The sequence below is a fragment of the Poecilia reticulata genome, linkage group LG12 (assembly GCF_000633615.1).
Source record: "Poecilia reticulata strain Guanapo linkage group LG12, Guppy_female_1.0+MT, whole genome shotgun sequence".
Classification (NCBI taxonomy): Eukaryota; Metazoa; Chordata; class Actinopteri; order Cyprinodontiformes; family Poeciliidae; genus Poecilia; species Poecilia reticulata.
The window spans coordinates 8,334,452-8,353,996 of record NC_024342.1 but is presented as its reverse complement, the minus strand read 5'-3'; the positions used below and the strand labels follow the sequence as shown (position 1 = coordinate 8,353,996).

General features: G+C 40.1%; 1 protein-coding gene across 6 annotated transcripts in view; it reads right to left on the bottom strand.

Annotated features, from left to right (window-relative positions):
* garnl3 (GTPase activating Rap/RanGAP domain like 3) overlaps positions 1-19,545 on the bottom strand; it is a 42,595-nt gene that overhangs the window by 11,356 nt on the left and 11,694 nt on the right. For 4 of the 6 annotated variants that reach the window (XM_008423638.2, XM_008423639.2, XM_008423641.2 and 1 more), the window contains exons 2-24: positions 17,123-17,197; positions 15,896-15,995; positions 14,037-14,155; positions 13,362-13,426; positions 11,959-12,022; positions 11,766-11,792; positions 11,575-11,650; positions 10,835-10,933; positions 10,628-10,731; positions 10,036-10,144; positions 9,838-9,883; positions 9,632-9,738; positions 9,434-9,549; positions 8,903-9,025; positions 6,514-6,588; positions 5,285-5,399; positions 5,157-5,183; positions 4,956-5,060; positions 3,945-4,061; positions 2,366-2,523; positions 1,159-1,317; positions 824-890; positions 159-266 (exon numbers count right to left, since the gene is read on the bottom strand). In XM_008423638.2, the coding sequence (XP_008421860.1) occupies positions 159-266; positions 824-890; positions 1,159-1,317; positions 2,366-2,523; positions 3,945-4,061; positions 4,956-5,060; positions 5,157-5,183; positions 5,285-5,399; positions 6,514-6,588; positions 8,903-9,025; positions 9,434-9,549; positions 9,632-9,738; positions 9,838-9,883; positions 10,036-10,144; positions 10,628-10,731; positions 10,835-10,933; positions 11,575-11,650; positions 11,766-11,792; positions 11,959-12,022; positions 13,362-13,426; positions 14,037-14,155; positions 15,896-15,995; positions 17,123-17,197 (2,161 nt within the window). The remainder of the gene's footprint in view (positions 1-158; positions 267-823; positions 891-1,158; positions 1,318-2,365; positions 2,524-3,944; positions 4,062-4,955; positions 5,061-5,156; positions 5,184-5,284; positions 5,400-6,513; positions 6,589-8,902; positions 9,026-9,433; positions 9,550-9,631; positions 9,739-9,837; positions 9,884-10,035; positions 10,145-10,627; positions 10,732-10,834; positions 10,934-11,574; positions 11,651-11,765; positions 11,793-11,958; positions 12,023-13,361; positions 13,427-14,036; positions 14,156-15,895; positions 15,996-17,122; positions 17,198-19,545) is intronic. The other 2 variants (XM_008423640.2, XM_008423642.2) reach the window with 1 other exon arrangement.

Genomic DNA, 19,545 nt, shown 5'->3' with positions numbered 1-19,545 from the left:
TTACGACACAGAGTCAGTAGTGGATTCAGGAAGCATCAGCCTCTCAATAGCATCTCCAAACAAAAACATGCACATAATCTGATATGTCAGCAGGACGCTTCTGGTCACACACGGTGTTTCCATGGTGACTGCCATGGGCAGGGTAGGGAGCTACCTACCGATAGCGTTGGGCATCTGGTTCCAGCTGAAGTGGAAATCGGAGGTGTTGGACTGGATCATTGGTGTGGAGCCATTAAAGGGGCAAACTTTCTTATAGTAACAAATATCTAGAGGAAGAAACAAGTGCAAATTTACGTAAAATAAAAGGGGTTCCCTTCCTATTTTTTGCTAGCTCTTTTGTACTTAGAACTAAAGAAAGTAAGAGTGACATTAGTCAATAAGTTTTAAGCTGCTTTTTTGCAAGATAGACATGAAAAGCAGTTTGAGTTATTGAAAAAATGTAGCTAAGTAGAGAGAAAAAAGTAAAAAAATTAAATATCTCTTGCATTTGTATTCATCCCCTTTTTGATTTGATACCCCTAAATAACATCCAGTATTACAAAATGTCCTCATAAGTCACCTGATAAGTAAGCAGAGTACAACTACAACATCCACTTTGAAACACGGTGGAGGCGGCAGCATGCTGTGGGGACGCTTTTCCGATAAGATACAAATGACATGTATTTCATTTTGTGGTTTTAACGTGACAAACAAGGTTTAGAGCATATGTGGATGTTCTCTTTTCTAGGTTCAGGAGGGGGAAAAAAAACAAAAAAAAAACATGGTCCAGCTTTGACCTGAATCACAGAGCATCTAAAATGTGAAAAGTCAAAGGGAGACTCACAGTTGTAACACAAGAGGAGGCCTGCCTCGCCGTCTTCATACACATCAATGGCTGCTACAAAGTTTACCTGCAGGCAAAGGCAAATCACTTTACAAAAATGACTCGAACATCTGGGGAAAAGTACAAAAGGCTAAATGTGACAGAAGGTCTTTTGGAGAATAATGTCAGGTCATACTAACTCAAAAGATCTGCAGCGTATTCCCTTCGCATGGCGATTTCTGCTGTCAAATCTGAGTCTGTTGCTTTATTAGCTCGTTATAAATGTCCGCTTAATGGTGATCTTTTATCAAAACACGAGACTTAAGCGACATTGTGCACGTGCACAAGTTCCTCACCCTGTTGGCGTCGACGTGATGAAGTCGATAGGCATCCCCGGTGCTCTCATTGATCAGGTCGAACTGGTGTTTGTAAGCCACGCATATCATGTTGTCGTTCTCCCCGGTCGGGCCGTCTACCAGCGCCATCACCACAGGCGGGTCACACAGACAGATTTCCTGTGGGTGGGGTTCGTTAACGCCATGGCTTTCTCAGATTTCCATGGAAAAACCCTTAGAGGTGTAAAAGCCTTCTTTTCTTCTTTTTTTTCTTTCTCTTTTTTTCTGGAACGTGTCGTTCAACATACAGACTATAACAAGCAGAACGTGTGATGTGATATAATGCCTTTCTCTTTTTAAAAGTTAGATACCATGGTTACACAGTGGGAAGTTTAAATACACTAATCACTAGTTTGAATGCTGTAGTGATTTGGGATTTTTAAAGTACGCTTTTGACCTTTTAAAGGCAAAAAAAAAAAAAAAGACAACCTAATACTTCAATAAATTTTAAATTGAATGCAGCTTTACTCTAATCCACACAGAGTAAAATATACATACTCAGATATTTACAGCAGGTTGCAGAAAAACCTCACACTTTTCTCAGTTGTGACATGAATATTTTAGCATAACTGGGTTGCATCTTTAAAAATTAATTCAAACATAAGCAGTAAAGCTTAATTATAGTCGTCTTGTTTAACTAAATATCATTGGATGGCTATGTATGCACATTTGTGTCTGTGTGTAATTTTGATCGCCTGTAGAAAAAAAGAAAAACTTGCATCTAATTCAAACTTAATTGAATGAAATTCTTGTTTTTAAGCTTCGGAGAAGTTGGATGTTGTGTAATGATAATATATTGGAAAAGGCAGAAATGAAGCATTGTAAATTAGTGACATTCACGCTGTAAACTTCAGAACGAAAATTTACACAAAAGAAGAAAAATATAGTTATCAAGTATTAATATTAGGTATTTAAGTATTGCAAGTGTCCTTTTCTGATGTATAAAACAATTAGAAAACTGTTTCATTGATTTGTTTTGGAGAAATTAGACCTAATTAGACAATATATTTGAAGAAAAAAAGTTGACACAAAGGAGCCACAGCATGTCCCACTATATTTTCGCTCCAGTTTGTGCAAAAATAAATATTCATATAAAATAATATTCATTTATTCATTTTTTTCCCACTTGTTCTCTTTATGCATCTGTAAAGAGTTGGGACTATCATACCCGTATGTACTGAAACTCCTCCACCGGGGAGTCTGCTCCCGTGGCGACGGCGCTGAACCGCGGATGCTTCCTGGTAATTAGGAGGAGTTTGGTTCTGATGGCTGCTACTATTCTCAGCTCGGAGCCGTGGTGGGTGTTGATAGAGTACAAATGACAACCTGGGCAAAGGGGAATGGAGACAAGAAACACATTAGAAATGTCTCAGAGTTTCTGCACACGTGACCAAGGGCGGAGGGAGAGCAGATCTCAGGTTATCAAATGTCAATAAATTTTTTTTTTTTTTTTTTTTAGTTGAATGAATTAACTTCAGCAAAATGCAAAACACCAACTGCAAAATTAACTGTGTTGCATGAAGGATATTTTGAATTTACAGGCTTTACTATAGTAGGTTTTAAAACTTTACAATGAGATTGTATTTTTTATTTTATTTTTTGACTTAAACAGGACTGAATAATATCAGGAAACTACTTTATGGCGATATTGTGGCTGGAATTTGCAATCAACACCAAGAGTTCAGCATCTCAGCCACTAAAAATCACACTTTGAAATCACAATGCTGCAAACATTGATATTGTGATGATATATATGCGGTTGGGTTTACTGTGAAGCACTGGCCTAGAATAAAATCTTTTTCTGTGTTTTTATGAAAGAAACATCTGGGTCCAAACAACTGGCGCCATAAAACTGCCGGTCCCAAAGCCAGGAGAGCAGTCCAGCATTCGGCGGCAAATCACCAAAAAATATAGGGCATCAATCACCAAAACAGTTATTCAAGTTAACTTTGTAAGCTGATATGAAGGACATGTGGGAGCACCTTACCACTGATGCTTTCAGTGGTATAATTTATTTTCAGAAATTTATGACGACTGATAATTCGATCATAAAACCTTTGGAAAATACTAGTGTAAGCGCAGTTCATTTATTTATTTATTTTTTTAAATCGTGCTTCCATTGAATGTTGAATGTTCAGACTGAGCTTCAGTCTCTGACATGTTCTTTTCATTTTGTTCTGGATTACTTCATATCAACAATAAACTGAAAAATAAATGAGTTCTTCCTATTAATTAACTGTATCAAAGCCAATAGCTCCAATATTTTTAGTGTAAAGATGCATCAACAAGCAGAGTGCACTTTGTCACACTTTTCTTTATTTTAAAAATCAGATAAAGGTTAGGAACAGAATGCTTATAGGCATTCCTTCCCTTAATTTTCTTTTGGATCCAAAACTAAAGAACTTGACGCATTTTTTTCCTCCTTCATGCATTATTTTCTTTGGCATAAGTAAAAATCAGAAGCTCAAAGAAAACCAAAAATTAGCATTGACCAGGAAGGGTGTAATGGGTCTCTTAAGGATAACTGATTGATTTAATAGAGAGAGCCCAGCTGAGTTGTCTAATTTGGCACCGATAACGTTCCTCCTCTTGCACTTTAACGAGTGATATAAACAGGAAGGTTAATCTGCCACATGGCCATCTCTTGTTCTACAAGACTAGAAGTTGACATGATCCAACGCCGGGTGTTTGCAGCTGAGAGGAGCTTTTGCTTGAGCTTGGTAGGGACCGGATTGCAGTCTGCTCACCTTTAGTTTTCTCCAGTTTGTTCTCCCTGCAGTCACACTTGCTCCTGACCAGCTGTCGCTCCTCCAGGCCTCTCTTGATGCCGCTGAGTCTGAACACGTACAGCCGAGCGTCCTTTCCTGGAAACCAAACGAGGGACACTTCTGTTTCACGAAGGTTTTTTTTTTATTGTTATTCATTGTGGATCACATTCAACAATAACGCTTTACATGTTAGATGTTGAAAAAAGGCTTAAAACCTTCCAGCAGAACCGTAACTCCAAACACACAGTCAGATTTTCACTAAAACGGTTTAGATCAAAGCGTGTTGGAATCACTCCAATCAAAAGCAAGATCTGAATCCAACTGATGATCAAAAACAAAACATGAAAATTGCTGTTTAGAGACTCCATCCGGTCTGAGTGAGCTTAAGTCGCACAGCTGCAATTTCGGCAAAATAGAGTTGAACAAAGTATTCACTCAGCTGGGAGGAATACAAATAATCTTTTTTTTTTCATAATTAATAGCAAAAAAAATAAAAAATGGTATATCTTTCATTGATAAATATTTGATAATGTGTGTTGCAGGTCTCATCACATCCCGGTTAAGAAAGTTGCAGTGGTGGAAATGTGACAAAATGTGAACAAGTTCAAAAGGCTGGGATACTTTTACAATGTATGTTTTCTTTTTAGCGTTGAGGGATCTGATCTTTTAGTTTCCTTTCTTGCAGTCTTCCCTCCCTGAGCTCTTCAGCATGACAGAGTTTAAGCTCTCTATGGGTCAGATTCCTTAGATCTCAGCATGAGATCAATGCCACTTTGGACCAACTCGAGTAGAAAGGTTTGGCATGTTTTCAACCAGACAGAGAGAGAGAGAGATGATAGAGGTTCATTTAGAGAGGATAATGAGACCAAGCATACGCTGCAGATAGCTGATTCAATAACAGGATGAAAAAGAGTTGATAAAAGGAAATCTACCTCTGATGTGCAAGGATGAAGTACTAAACAGCATCAGTCTTTTCTTTTCCAAGCCTACCTTTGTCTGCCCGGGTAATCAGAAGGTCCTGAGGCTCCAGAATGTGCATCTGCTTCACTGCCATGGTTTTGTCAAACACCTGCACCGGGGGAAGCGTCGGCGTCTCTGAAACACAATACAGCGATCCACGTCGTCAAACGAGGAGCGAAAAATACACCGCAGCTGCGGAAGGAACAGAGTTATTGACTGGATGTCACTCACCAGCACCGGGCAGCGGCGGGTCGGGGCCTGAAGCACAGACAGGATCATTACAGTCATCATCGGAGCGGCAGCTTGATATTGTGCTGGTGATTGTGTAATTTCAGAGAGACTGAGCTGGATTTACTCACCATCCAGCATCAAGACCCCCGCCGTGTCGGTGGCCACCAGCAGAGACTGACCCCACGAGTCGGCGCAGATGATCTCATACGGGAACGTGCTGCAGAAGGACTGAGATTCCCATGGCTGCAGTGTTGAGAAAAATGAAATGCACAATAAAAAAAATAAAAATAAAAAAAAACATTTGCTGTTTTAGTTCAGTTGGGATTGTTAAAATAATTTCTATTTCCCAAACACCAAAGATAATTTTCATAATATTGCAAATCCGTTTAACAAATTGAAAAACCCAGACACTGACTACATGGCTTTGTAAGCATCATCTGAGTTGGTATGTGATTGACATGTTTATGTCAATCACATTCAAGGAGCCAGTCGAATGCATGGAAGCTTTTGTGAGAATGCTGGTGAGAGACGGTCATTTTCTCCAGTGAAACAGATCCTGCACAAACCTGGGCTAGAGAGCCATTCAGCAAACAATTACTCCAAAAGCAATAATAAGCCAGATTACAATACGCGAATATACTCGTGGGGAAGGATCTGTGCTTTTGAAGAAATGTCTTGAAGTCTGAAGGAACTAAAAATAAAGCGCTCGCCATTATTACAGAGTTAGGAAAAAGAGCCTTGAAAGCCTGAAGACATCATGTTACGTAGCTACACTTAAAAAAATGAATAAATAAATGGAATCATATAAAAAGAACATTATGAAGAAACATTAAAGTAACATATCAGCCAAAGAAGTTTATGCTTGGGCACAAATGATCTTCCATATGGACAGTTACCTTCTTCATTCACATTGATGAATTAGATGCAAAATGGATTAACAACAACAAAATCAAGGTTTTAGAGTGTACATCAAAAAGCCTTGATGCAGTCCAGGGAGAATCTGTGGTGTCAGTGAACGACGATGCCTACAAACCTGAGTCATTCATGCTAAAGCTGTTAGGAGGAACAGATAAAAATTACAGCAAGCTACTGTGAGAAGCTCTCAGAGTACTCGACGTATTTGACCCACGTAAGTAGAAAAATACCAGTTTTACCAAATACTAAAAGCAAGAGAGCTAAACTGGAAAAAACAGGTAAATCTATTCCACCTAGAATGGTGATCATTTTTGCTCAACATGACAAATAGACAACATCCTGCATCACATATTTTGGCTTCGCCGACTATTTTGCAGATATTTTAAATGACAGAATCACGTGGACGTTTGTTCAGCATTGTGTGTGTGAGTTTCTCTGTCACCTCTTTTCTGCACAGGCCTGTGGTAACAAGGCTCGTCGGCGCGTCTCCTCTCACGATGGTCTTCAGCTTCAGAGCCTGGATAAGAGACAGCATCTAATGAACTACAGCAAATATTTATCTGGTCTTCTGTGTCCTGATTGTTTTTTTTCCCCCTACATTTTTGGAGCCTTAAAAATTATGGTTAAGTCATAGTAAATTGTACACAGCTAAGAAAAGTACTTGTAGTAGGAGCTTCCTCATATTTGGTCATGTTACAGCCACCGATTAAAGTATTTTATTAGAATTTTATACTAAATACCAAGAAAAAGGTCAGGAATAAAAGGCATTTAAGCCTTTCAGTTATTTTTTAATTGTTTTACCAGAACCAATCTAGAAAGTGTGGTGTGAATCTGCATTTAGCCCTGGTTAAACGCAGATACCCTTAAACAAAATCCTGTAGATATGAGCACAGAACGCGATTTGTCCGTCTGTTCCTCAGATCACATTAACCATTGCAAATTTTAGCAGAAGCAGAAGCCAATAGCATTCAAATATCTCCGTAAACGGGCAATTTGAAGATAATGGAAAAAATACCATCCAACTGTACAAAAGGCTTAGCAGCACACTATGGGGTCCAATCACTCATTAAACACAACGAAAAATTATATTTATTCATCCCAAGAGGCATTTCTCCCTTTTTTCTTTCATTTTTGCGCTTTATGTCACAACGTGGAGAGGTCCAGCTTTTATGTTTTTCAGCAGCAAATAAAAAAATAATAAATAAAGGGTAGAAGACACTCAAGTTGTCGGCAAACGAAGAGAACACAGGAACAAAACAACTGACGCAATCTCTCCGAGGTAGCAGCACTTTGTGGGTTCGTCTAAAAGCAGTTGTTAGCTTGTCAGTGTCACAGTGAGCGACGGGCAGAATGACGGCCAAAACACTTTACACAAACAGGCAGGTCCGTAGGATTAATGGTTGGGATCGTAGTTTGGGATTTCTTCTTCTTCTGACTGTAAGGCTGTTTAAACGCACATTAAGTAAAGGGATGCCTGGAGCGTGACGGCGAGACAAAGACTGCGAGTATTCGCCGCACTAACGCAAAACCCAGAGGTCATGATATCATGGGATGAATGAAAGCGATTATTCAACCCTTATCTTTTCTTTAGACTGTGGTTCACTCATCTGGCTCAACAACAGCAACAACAACTGTCTGGATTCATTTTATTATAACTGCTGGTTTAATTGGATTACTTATATTTTTTCTGGACAGTTTTTTTTTTAAATGGAAAATCCCCTCCAGAAAGTTAAAACAATGAAAATGTCAAGAATTATTTTGGTTGCTTTTATATTTTCCTTAATATTCTCTGAACTTTGTGGTTTTTTGTAACAATGTCCTAGGAGTATACATCTGAAAAAAAAAAACAGGAGACAGGTGGTGTGATTTGTAAATAAAACCAGGTGTGAGGGAGCAGAGAGACACAAACTAAATACACAACTTAAAAAGCATCAAAATAGTTGCCTTATTTAACATGGAACACTTTTTTTTTTTTTTTAGGTGTTTTTGCTTTTAAATTATTATTATTTTTTTTAAATGTACGTTAAATGTTACAGCTCCATATCCATCCATCCATTTTCTTTACACCCTTGTCCCTCAGTGGGGTCGGGAGGGTTACTGGTGCCTCTCCAGCTAACGTTCCAGGCGAGAGGCGGGGTCACCCTGGACAGGTCGCCAGTCTGTCGCAGGGCAACACAGAGACACACAGGACAAACAACCATGCACACACACACTCACACCTAGGGGCAATTTGGAAAGGCCAATTAACCTGACAGTCATGTTTTTGGACTGTGGGAGGAAACCGGAGTACCTGGAGAAAACCCACGTATGCATAGGGAAAAAATGTAAACTCCATGCAGAAAGACTGGGGCCAGGAATCGAACCCAGAACCTTCTTGCTGCAAAGCAACAGCTCTACCAACTGCGCCACTGTGCAGCCCCAGCTCCATATCATAAATATAAATTTATCTGGTGATCTTAAAAGATTCAAATGCAGCAGATTGAACAAATGTACAATATTGTTGGAAATGAAAGGGGGAAAAAATACCATACCCTCTTCCTTTTCTGTTATTTGAATTTGATTTGATTTCCTATCAGCTGTGCTGTTTTGTTACAATTACTTCCACTTTCTTATATCACCAGGAACTGTCCCCTGTATTGTTGAAATGGAAATGAGTTCTGTGATTTGCAGGGATGACCCAATGCTGGCATCAAAATGTTTACCTTTTTAGAGCGTAACTGTAAGGACTGTGTTGTGCAGCAGGTGTGCACACTTCAGGGTTTTTTTGTTTTGTTTTGTTGTTGCCTTCTCCAAAACACTTGCACATCGTGTTGCTATGTCTGTAATCTCACCTGCCCTATCCTGACAAACTCGGCCTGCCGGGCCTCCTCCTTCTTACGCGCCGACTTCGGAGACTCGGGCAGCACGTCGCTGAACGACCTCCGGTTCAACATGTTCTGGGGAGAAAAGGGAACCTAAACGTGGAACACATAAAGTGTGGCACACACAGAGAAAGAGAAAGAGGAAGGAGAAAAACCGTCTTAGAGGCAAACCCTCAGGCGGGAGGAGGGTGTGGTGAAAATGCGGCTTGAATCGAGTCGTGTTAGGGGCAACGGTGAAGGGAAAGGAGTGGAAAAAACACAAGAGAAATAAGAACAAAAGTGATACGAGGAGAGGGAGCCCTGCTGAGAAAGTCAGCATTGCAGTGGTACCCAGTCGGTGTGGTGCAGTGTGCGGAGGCAGACTGGGGGCTGCAGTGAGATGTAGCAGAGCGCAGCTGAGAGGTGGCTACAGTCGCTGCTGGTGACAGCAGTGACTGTAGCCACTTTGGAGAACCAAAACCAACACCTATCCAGGAGTTTTGGTCAGAAATGCTTCGTTACCTTGTGCAGGTCAGGCATGAGGTCTTGGTAGAGCGAGCGGATCAGCATGTCGAGGGTCCGCTGGCGTTTCTGGGCAAATGTTGGCGTCTCCAGTGTGGCTTTCTCTCCATTGATTACTGAGCGAGAAGAGGGGAGATCAGAGTATTAGAAACACGTCGGCATGAGCTCCTGTGTGTCTGCGCTTGGTCGTTTTCATACATTTGACTAATAAAAAGTCCCTGAATTCGTGGTGGTCAGTAAATACAGGCGGAGATGGGAGAGGGGGTCCAAACAGTGGAACGCTCTCCTCCGAGAAAATCTTCAACCTGCGGGGAAGAGAAGGCTTTGTGAAATATTCCAAAGACCCATTTAAAAAAAACTAACGAAACAAATGTAAGAACACCGTAAGAACCAAAGCAACTCACCTGTAACTGTCATTCTGGCTATTATACCTGACTAAAGCAAAAATATCTGCAAATAAAATGTATCGGAAAGCTAAATGATGGCGGAAGCACATTGCTTTAGCGGATCGTTTCAGTGTTCTGCTTTTCACTCCGGCGGTCGGCTGCTCATGTAGCCGACAGCTTAATTTGTCTGACATCCATTGTCCATGTGAAGGATACGGGTGAAGTGTGATCGGATCATAGATGGTTTGAAGGACGACGACGCGTCGTCCCCTTCCTGAAATACGATGGTGACGATGTCGTTTCCGATGTGCCTCTTCCTCTCCACCTTTCAGACACACAAAAACAATAGACGGCAGCCTAAACAACAAACCCTGAGGAACCTGGGAAATGTTTTGCCCCTACTGCATTTATGGGCAAAAGTATTAATACCGACAAATCTTTTTGACATTTTGTCACAATACGTCCCTGAACTTTAGTGTATTTTAGTGGATATTTTTGAGATTGGTCAATGTAACCCAATATTTCTAAAGGACATCTGATTTTAGCTTTTAAAAAAATACTATTACTGACCCCCAGAGTGTCTGTCCTTTAAGCAAAATCCAATTATGAGCCAACTGCTCTTTTACATCACATACATACAGCATTACATAAAAGAGCAACAATGTATTTTATTTATTTATTTTTTGCCTTTTATTATTTGTCTAAAGCTGCTTGTCTTTATCCTGGGTTCCTCTCAGAGCAGTTTTATTTTCTTTACTGAAACAACAAAGGTATATAACACATTCAAAGTCCTCTCCTTTACACAGACCTGCTGCTTGTTCTCCTTGGAGTAGGGCAACATGGTGGAGACGTGGAACATGAGCTCGTGGCCTTGATACACCGTGTAGATGGACTGAAGTCCTGTAGTGTCGTCTGGAGAGACGAAACGGAAATCGAACCACATCGAAATGAAACAAACAAAACCGTGCTTTTGCGTCTCTTTTCTCGTGAGCCGACGCCGACAGTCTTCTCTTACTCTTGGTGTCGAGCCCTCCTCGATAGCCTGCCCATCCCTGCAGCGTGACGGTATCACCCAGCAAATTGAGGAACTTGTCGAAGTTCTCGCTCCCCGTCTCTAAAACGAACATAAAAGCCTGTCAACGTGTGAGTTGCGTCACGTTCGCAAAGGTTTTCGTTCATTCTGGTGTTCTCCATAACACAGTGCCCGGATTGAGCCCCTGGCAATCTGAAACTCCTACATAAAACTCAATTGCCTGGAGAAATAAACGAATCATTAAAGGCTTTATTCCACCCATGTGTAATGCAAAATTCAGCTGTGTGACAGAAAAAGCAAACATTTTAAAATGGCTTGAATGTTTTTGGCAAGGCACAGAAGCATTATGGGCACAAGATTTAAAGAATTAGTTCTTTTATAGCAAAGCTAATCTTATATGTCACAGGCTAAAGCTACGCTAAGCAGAGCTACAATTAAAAAGGCTAAAAGTAGAAAATGGCTCTTAACCCTCTTTAATAAAAAGATATCAAATGATTTTTTAAAGCCAATATGAATGAGATTTTTTTCCCATGGTTTTTCTAACCTAAAGTGTTCAGATTCAGTTTCAATCCAATAAATATGGATGAAACGTCATTCCTGCCGTTACCACTCAAATAAAGAAAGCATCACAACAAATACATAAAACCCAATGTCAAATTGTCACATTTCATTAAATTAACAAATCACAAACATAAATTGCGCCAATAAAGTAAGCGTTTTACCGTTGCTAAACATCTCGTCGTCTGTGAGCTGTCCGTCTCTGGCAAACAGCACACCAAATTTAAAATTGACTGAACCCTATAAAAAAAAAAAAAAATGGACATTATAGCACAGAAAAAAAACAAAAAACTAATATGGACATGTTTGGTAAATAACAGTACGAACGAGCAAACAGTGCTACGTCCTTCCATACCTCCTGTTCCTCCAACACCAGCAGGTCCTGAGGAGAGAGGAAATAAAAAGTGTCATTTATACTAACCAGCACAGTGATGATAGATGACACAGCCTGAGGACATTATAGAGTTTAGGTGTTGCTGATCAGGCGTGACATGAAATGAACAGCCGCTCGGTTTTGGAGCCGGCTGCCGCTCCGGTGTCACTCTCACCTTCTGAATCTCTGGGTTGAGGATCTCCCTGGGGCCTTTCTCAAACCTGTCCATGTTCATTGCACTGTAATCGAGGAAAGATGAGGAGGAAATGAAATATTGGAAGAAGAGCAGGAGAGGAGTGGAGGGAAAAAAACGAGAGAACAAAAAGCAGGGGATTCAGGAACGACTAAAGGCTAACGGCTCAGAAAATCATACTGAAAAATGAGAACTGATATGGGGGATTTCTCATCTTAATTTGAACAATTTGAACTTGTTTCAGTTTCACCGGTGATCCTTCCCAGCCTGAGGAATTCATCATTTCCAATCTCCTCTGTCATGCAGCTTCTTACATCCTGTCTCAGGTTTGCTACCTGAGATACAAGGTCTTCTGTGCAAATAGCCAAAACACCTATTGAAGGAAATATATGGGCCATTCTTGTGGAATGTTGTTTTTGAAACTGAACCGCAATAATGTTTAAGGGCACATCTGGCCCATTTTAATAGTCAATTTAATAGTTATCCTAGAGTAAAAAGTTTAGATTCTGAATCCTTTAGTTTCATGTTTATTTCAGTGACAGAAAAAATAAGAAGAATATGATCAAAAATTTTATTTACTTAAGTAACTTTTAAATTAAAAAGGTTGACATATGAATCAAATGAAGCAGATTCAAAACAGACAAATGTGATATATTTTTAATATTTGTTTCTGTTCATTTCTTTACACGATCCGGTGGATTGACAGACAAAGACAGCAGGACGTTACGTCACAAATTATTATTGGGATTAATGTTGCTTTTTAGAATGCTGTGTCAAAGAATCTTAATGGAAAGTTGAGTGGAAGGAAAAAGTGTTGTGGAAAAGAGAGGAAACACATTAGCAATAACTTTATCCTTAAGAGGCTTACAAAGCAAAGCTCATTCAAGAGGTTTGCTTGATTTTTCTTTATAATTTTGTGTCATGATTTAAACTTTGACATTTTATTTATGCTGCCAACATGAAACTTTTTTTAATATTTAATTAAACACTGTTTGCCAGTGGGACTCAACTGGCTCATGTTGAGTCCCACTGCAGATCATAACCACAACAAAATAGGATTCAATATGAATCCTATTTTGGATTCCGCTCATGCAGCGGAGGTGTATGATCTTAAATCATACACTCGTTTTCCTACAAGAGAACGGATTTGATTCACAGCATATGGATTCACAGTCTACAAAAAGGCTGGACAGTTGAATATATCACCCGACCCTACAAATGCTGCATCCTGTATTATGGACCTGTTGCATAAAGTCCAACGTAAATAAAAAGAAAAACTCTGGGACAGTTTTATAATGCAAGGCTGAGGTCTGATGTCTCAGAAGCAATGTACATGAAACCAGATCTAGAAAAAAAGTCAAATAAAGGTTATGCTTGTCTCTCACCTTAAGATGGACTTGACTGATAGTGTTTTAGTCGGACTGTAAGGGAGGCTGATCTTCAAAGTTCCCTGAGTGGATAAGAGTGACAAACATCCAGGATTAAAAACCCACATTAGCCACCTCAGTGTCCTTCACCTTCCGGTTTGAAAAGTGTCCATGTTTTAAAAACACGCTTTCCTGCTGCTCCTTGTGGATTTTCCGCGCAAATAAGACGCTCTCCACGACTCTAGCTGATAGGTCACCGAAACCACTCGGGCTTTCTCCAATTCAACACAGAATAATTGCAGAGTTGCTCTGTTGCAGAACGACGACAACACAAACATCCTGTACGAGTTAAAGTCTCGTCAGAAAAGGGACAAATCAATGCGCTCATGCAGCGGAGGTGCGGCGCCCTAATCAGGTTCCAGACGAGGCCGCAGAGCAAAATTAGATCCCCGCTGTCCTGGTCATGTAACTGAATCACTAAACAGCAAACACACACCGAGGAACTCGCATCCTACACACACGTTAGGACTCACAGGTGGAATAGCAAGGTCCCAAAACATAGCAGTCTGAGCATCTTTATATTCCTTCAACAATGCATGCAAGAAGAAAAATATTTACACAATATTTTGTTTGCTGGAATGCTATTACTTAAAAAAAAAATGTCCGTTTTTGTAAATCATCAGGTCAGCTCACCGTTTTCCTCCAGAGAATGGCCCGGTACTGAGGGACCCGCTGGTTGTTCTGGTCCGAGAGGACGACCGACAGGTAGAAAGGGTTTTTCTCGGCATCTGTGCCCACGTAGTTCTGGTGGACTGAAGGAAGAAAAAGGCGACGCATGGATGCCAGTTATGCACTCGTTGCTTTTAGAAGTTGTCACATTTCTTGTATGTTGCAGCTGCAAACTTTAAGGTAATTTTCAGAGAGGAAGAGTCCAAAATTTGAGACGCGTGGCATGAATTTGTATCTGCGTGAGTTACAGTATTAGTTTTCTGCTCTCTTAACAAACCGAATCACAGAACAGCTCACACTAAGTTACACACAGGCAAACTATCTTTAGTTGTGCGACTTCTCAAGGTAAATGATTTCACGTTTTATTTATGGGTGTCAGAATGAAGTGACCTGAATGCAAATGCATGCCTGTGGAAAAAGAAAGAAGAAAAAAAACACTTTGAAAACCATGTATTCTCTACCTTCCACTTCACATTAATGGATTATTTTTGTGTTGATCTATCACATAAAATACTAAAAGGAAAAATGCTCAAATTGTGTTAATACTTTTGTGAGACATTGTACAAAAACAAAAGTTATTATAATGTCACCAATACAAGCATACACCCAGTTCTTCCTATCTCGTCTCTGCTGTTTTGTCTTTATCTATTGTGGTATATTTACCTTGTCATATATAATATTTCATTAAGTCTTAACCCGAGTTGTTAAACCTTTGAGTCAGACTATTCATGCCTCCTTCTCTGCAGTTGATAATGTCACATCTTTAGAAACAACGCCATGTAAATCTCCAGACTCCAATTCGTTCATTGGCATATTTTGTGTGCACCGTTTTCTTTTGGTTTGGTTTGGAAAAGTCTTTGTTTTACGCTTTTTAATCCCAGAAAACAGATTTTATTTATTTTTTTACCAGATCATCAATAAAATGTGAATTCATGCCACTCTGTAAATGCAGGTGCTTCATCACACAGGAAGTGGCCTCTAGTTCGTCATGTGTTGCCGGGCGCAGTGAGCTACACTCAGGCTGTGAGACACAGATGGCTCAGCTGTGGTCCAAACAGGTCGAGCCAACTTTCTTCAGACGCGGCTCATTTTGAAACTCCCTATTCCACAGCCTCATTAGATCCTGAGTGGAGGACAAAATGGATTTTCTTTCTTCAGCTTTTTTTCACATAACTAACTTTCCCTCAGAAGCGTCTGCATGTATCCATCCCAGGTTGTGTAATTTATCTCAACCTTTCAGACGGCTGTGCTCTTTCTGGCTTAAATCGTGGTTAAGGAGTGCAGACTTTTATCTTCTGTTGTGCCACCTACACCGTGAGTCGGAGAACGGGCAGGTTCTTCATGTTAATGAGGATGTTGAAAAGACGAGAGTCAGAGAGGTGAAGGAATAGGCGACTAATTTAAATGTTTTTTTTTTCTCTTTTTACTTTCTCTGCTTTTGCAAGCTTGATGCGTGGAAGGTGACATTACTTTGCCTGACTACCGAGACCGCGCTGCACTTTCTCCAAGGGTTTTCTCCATAGGCAGCATGTGAGATTAGAGTTTAGTTGAGCTGGAATGTAGTTTGATTTTAGTTACAAATGTAGAGTGATGCAGCGCAGAGACAAGACTGAATCTATACGATATGAAGCATTTTGTGCACCAGAGAAGACGTTCGAAGGATGATTCGTTTCTGCAGGCCCTGAAAGCCGTCTCACCGGCTTTGTCTCGGTCTCACCCCATGTGTTTCTCTTCTCAGTCGCTTTTTAAAACTGCCTCTTTGAGTAAGCCTGTTGTTTTTATTTGTTTATTTCTAAACGGAGCCCCTACAGAGCACCACTGACCTTTTCCCAAGAAGTACTTAAAGTACCATCTGGTGTGGTACTCTGGATTTTCCAGATGGACGTCCGTTCTCCTCCATGTTCCTGGAGTGTAGTCTGAAGCCTGTTTGTCACACACACACACGCATACACACACACACACACACACACAAACACACACACACACACGCATACACACACACACACACACACACACACACACACGCACACACGCACACACACACACACGCACGCGCACGCCCGCACGCACGCACACACACACACACACCCCCGCACACACACACGCACACACACAAACACACACATCGTCATTCTGATGCTCACTCCTTGAATCATAGCAATTCTTTCTCAATACAAGACAGGAAATCAGACATAAAGAACCAACTGTCTACTATCAAAGTTGTACACTGACTTGTAGAAGCAAAAAGCTTACCAGTTAAAAGCTACGAAGTTATTCTCTGAGACAGCGATGACAATAGATAAAAGCACGGGAGCAAATCCTGTCTGTTTTTTTAAAAAGCTGTATTCCTTAGGCAATGCTTTCTGGGTAACTGAGCAAATCATTACTGACCACTTGGGGTCACTCATACAGCACTGAACGTTTACCCCAAGATGGTCAATTGACCTTTCCTTCCATTCATCCATTTAATGTCTATATCTGAAGATGGTGGGTGGGTATCTCCAGCAGCCATTGGGCAAAGAGGCAGGGTACAAGCTGGAAAGGGCGACGCAGCGACACACAAGACAAACAAACTCATGCCTAAAAGCAAGTTAGAGAGACCAATCATCATCACACTCATGATATTTTGATTTGAGGGAGGAAGATGGAGTACCCGGTGAGAACCCACCCAGCCACATGGAGAACATGCAAACTCCACGCAGAAACAGCCTCGACCGGGATTTGAACCCCGGACCGTCTTGCTGCCAGGTTACAAACAACAGCATCACCATGCAGCCACCAAATGGTCCTTAAGCATGAAAAAAACATAAATCATGACAAAAATATGGACCCAGACTATACAACGTGAGTGCTGGGGGATGTGAGCACACTGAAAGCAACCCACTCAATTCTAAGACAAGTTTGTTGTTGTTTAAAGCCACATAAAATCATTTTCCAAACACCAGCACACATGGCAAGACTAACGACAACATGTTTTATATATATATATATATATATATATGAAATTGGCAGAGATTAGTACAAGAAAAATGTGATGTTATTATTTGTACCTCATCTAATGAGCCGTTCTCCACCCTGAAGCGTCCCGCCCTGTGAATGGCCCCATCTGCATCGCTGGAAATCAGCTGAGAGGGAGACAGAGAAACATGTTTATAATTAAACTTGTGGTCATTCGGGGCTCGTGGCAGGAAAACGCAGAGGTCACCAATGCACCGCAAACATGGACAAAAACGGGAACCACAGTAGACGCGTCATGCGTCACCACTCTGTGAAACAGCATCCAACATCCTGCAGTACATACAGCGGCAATCCATGTTTTATAATGGAAACATCAACAATTTTACTCTGCTTTGTGCATCTGCAGTTACTCCATGATAAAACTCAACATTTCAGCCCTATTGTCTGTCTCTCCCAAACTAACCTGACTGTAGCAGAGTCAGAGGGCTTTGACTATAAAACTGGGCAGCCAGTGGGTTGAAAGGAACAAGGCAGGACAGAATTAGAGAACATAATGTATCTGTATAGTTATAAGAATAAGCACATCTTGTTTTAGATAGTAACATTGTGATAAGGGATTCAAAAAGGAAGAAAAGAAAAGACAATACAGATGAGAAACAAATTCTGGAAAAACAAATTTTCTTTAACCGTTTCTTTTCACACTCTTATCAACCTCTGAAAAATATTAAAATCAAATTCCCAAACTATGTAGGATCTCTGAATCCAATTTTTTTTTAGCATTTTAGGTCTGTGCTGACGATTGTGTTTATGATTAATTAGAGAAAAGAAATATGCCGCATTTGAAAGACTAAACATCTCTGAGGGGATGTTTACATGCTGTTAGGACTTATCTCAGAGATGCCATCTGTCTTCTTGGAAACAGTATTTTTTATGTTTTTTTTTCTTTTTTCCTCAGGTAAGAAATACTTGGAATTTCCCTTGACAGACTGAAACACGTGTTAGCTGTGCTGCACAGAAGGCTGCGGCAGCGTCCCAGCAGCCAGTGTTGATTTAAAACGCTGCTTCTATCAACATCTCATCTAATGGAGGACATGAAAAGGGGAAGGGAAGAATCTCAGATGAAAGTGGGGCGAAATATTCATCCATCATCTAAAGCTGCTTATCTTTGCAGTGTGTGTGTGTGTGTGTGTGTGTGTGTGTGTGTGTGTGTGTGTGTGTGTGTGTGTGTGCTTGTGTCTTATTTTATGTATCGAATAAACTAAAACAAAGAAAGTTTTAACTGAATGGTTGCCAGGTATGTTGTTGAATTGAAACAGGTTATTTTCTTGGTCAGCTCACTTGTAGTTTTCTTTTTTATTTAAGCTTCAAAAAAGGTTTTTGTTCACTCTGATAATGATTAATATATTTTAAGTGTCAGCAGGAACAAGATTTGTGTGCTAATAATAATACAAAGTATAGAAAAAAAGCTTAAGTCTGTTGATAATATGTACATCGCCTTGCAACAATGTCTACTTTTGTTACAGATACAAACTTAATGTCTCTTTTTCCCCTGAGATATTACGCGATTGAACCAAACATGTAATGTTGGATGTGACATTCAGAAGGTGTCATTCTTTTCCTTCGGTTTAGAAAAAATAAGTGAAACTCATTGGTTAGGCTGGAGTTTGACCAGTAATTATCACCTCCCCATCCCTGAACTTTAACTGAGCCAATAAGACACATGACTATAATTTTATTTCAAATAAATTGTAGCTCTGGATGTATAATTAGCACATTGATGTGTTGCAAGGTGAAGCTGTTGGTCCACTAAAGAGGTAAAAGCAAACTACAAACTGGACTTAAACCAGAGAAAGAATAAATAAACTCATTAGGGCAGACAACGCTTTATTTATTTTTTTTATTATTATGATTAAGGTTTATATTGTTATATGACCCAAATTTCCATTTCTAGGAACAATGGAGTTTTCTTGGCTTATTTTATAAATTTGTGCTCACTATTTGCACTATTCAAATTGACTAATTGTAAAAAAGCTTCATATTTTTTCCAAAGTCCTGCAATTTGTAAAATCTGTAGTACTATATCTTTAAATAATAATAAAAAAATACCCCATTTAAGTATTCATTTTAATATTCACATATTAAACTCCAGTTCCCTGATTGAAGCCGGGTTGCTCGGTAACAGACTCTCTAATCCCTCGCTTATTCCCCTCCTCATGACTTTCTCTTTGCTCTTAGCTCTTTGACCCTCCCGACTGTCGAGCACAATTTTGTTCCCGTCGCTGACAGAGGTCGCCGCTGAGCCAGTACAAAGAAAAAAGAAAAAAAAAGAATAAAATAGTGATGTGGATCCTTGCACGCACTGTTTGATGCTCGGATGGCACATCCCTACAGGAAAATGAGAAGGCAGCAGAACTGTAATGCATCATGAAGCTGTCTATACACCTGATCATGTTTAGTTTATGATCAGGTGTATAGTTTATGATATATATATATATATATATATATATGAAATTGG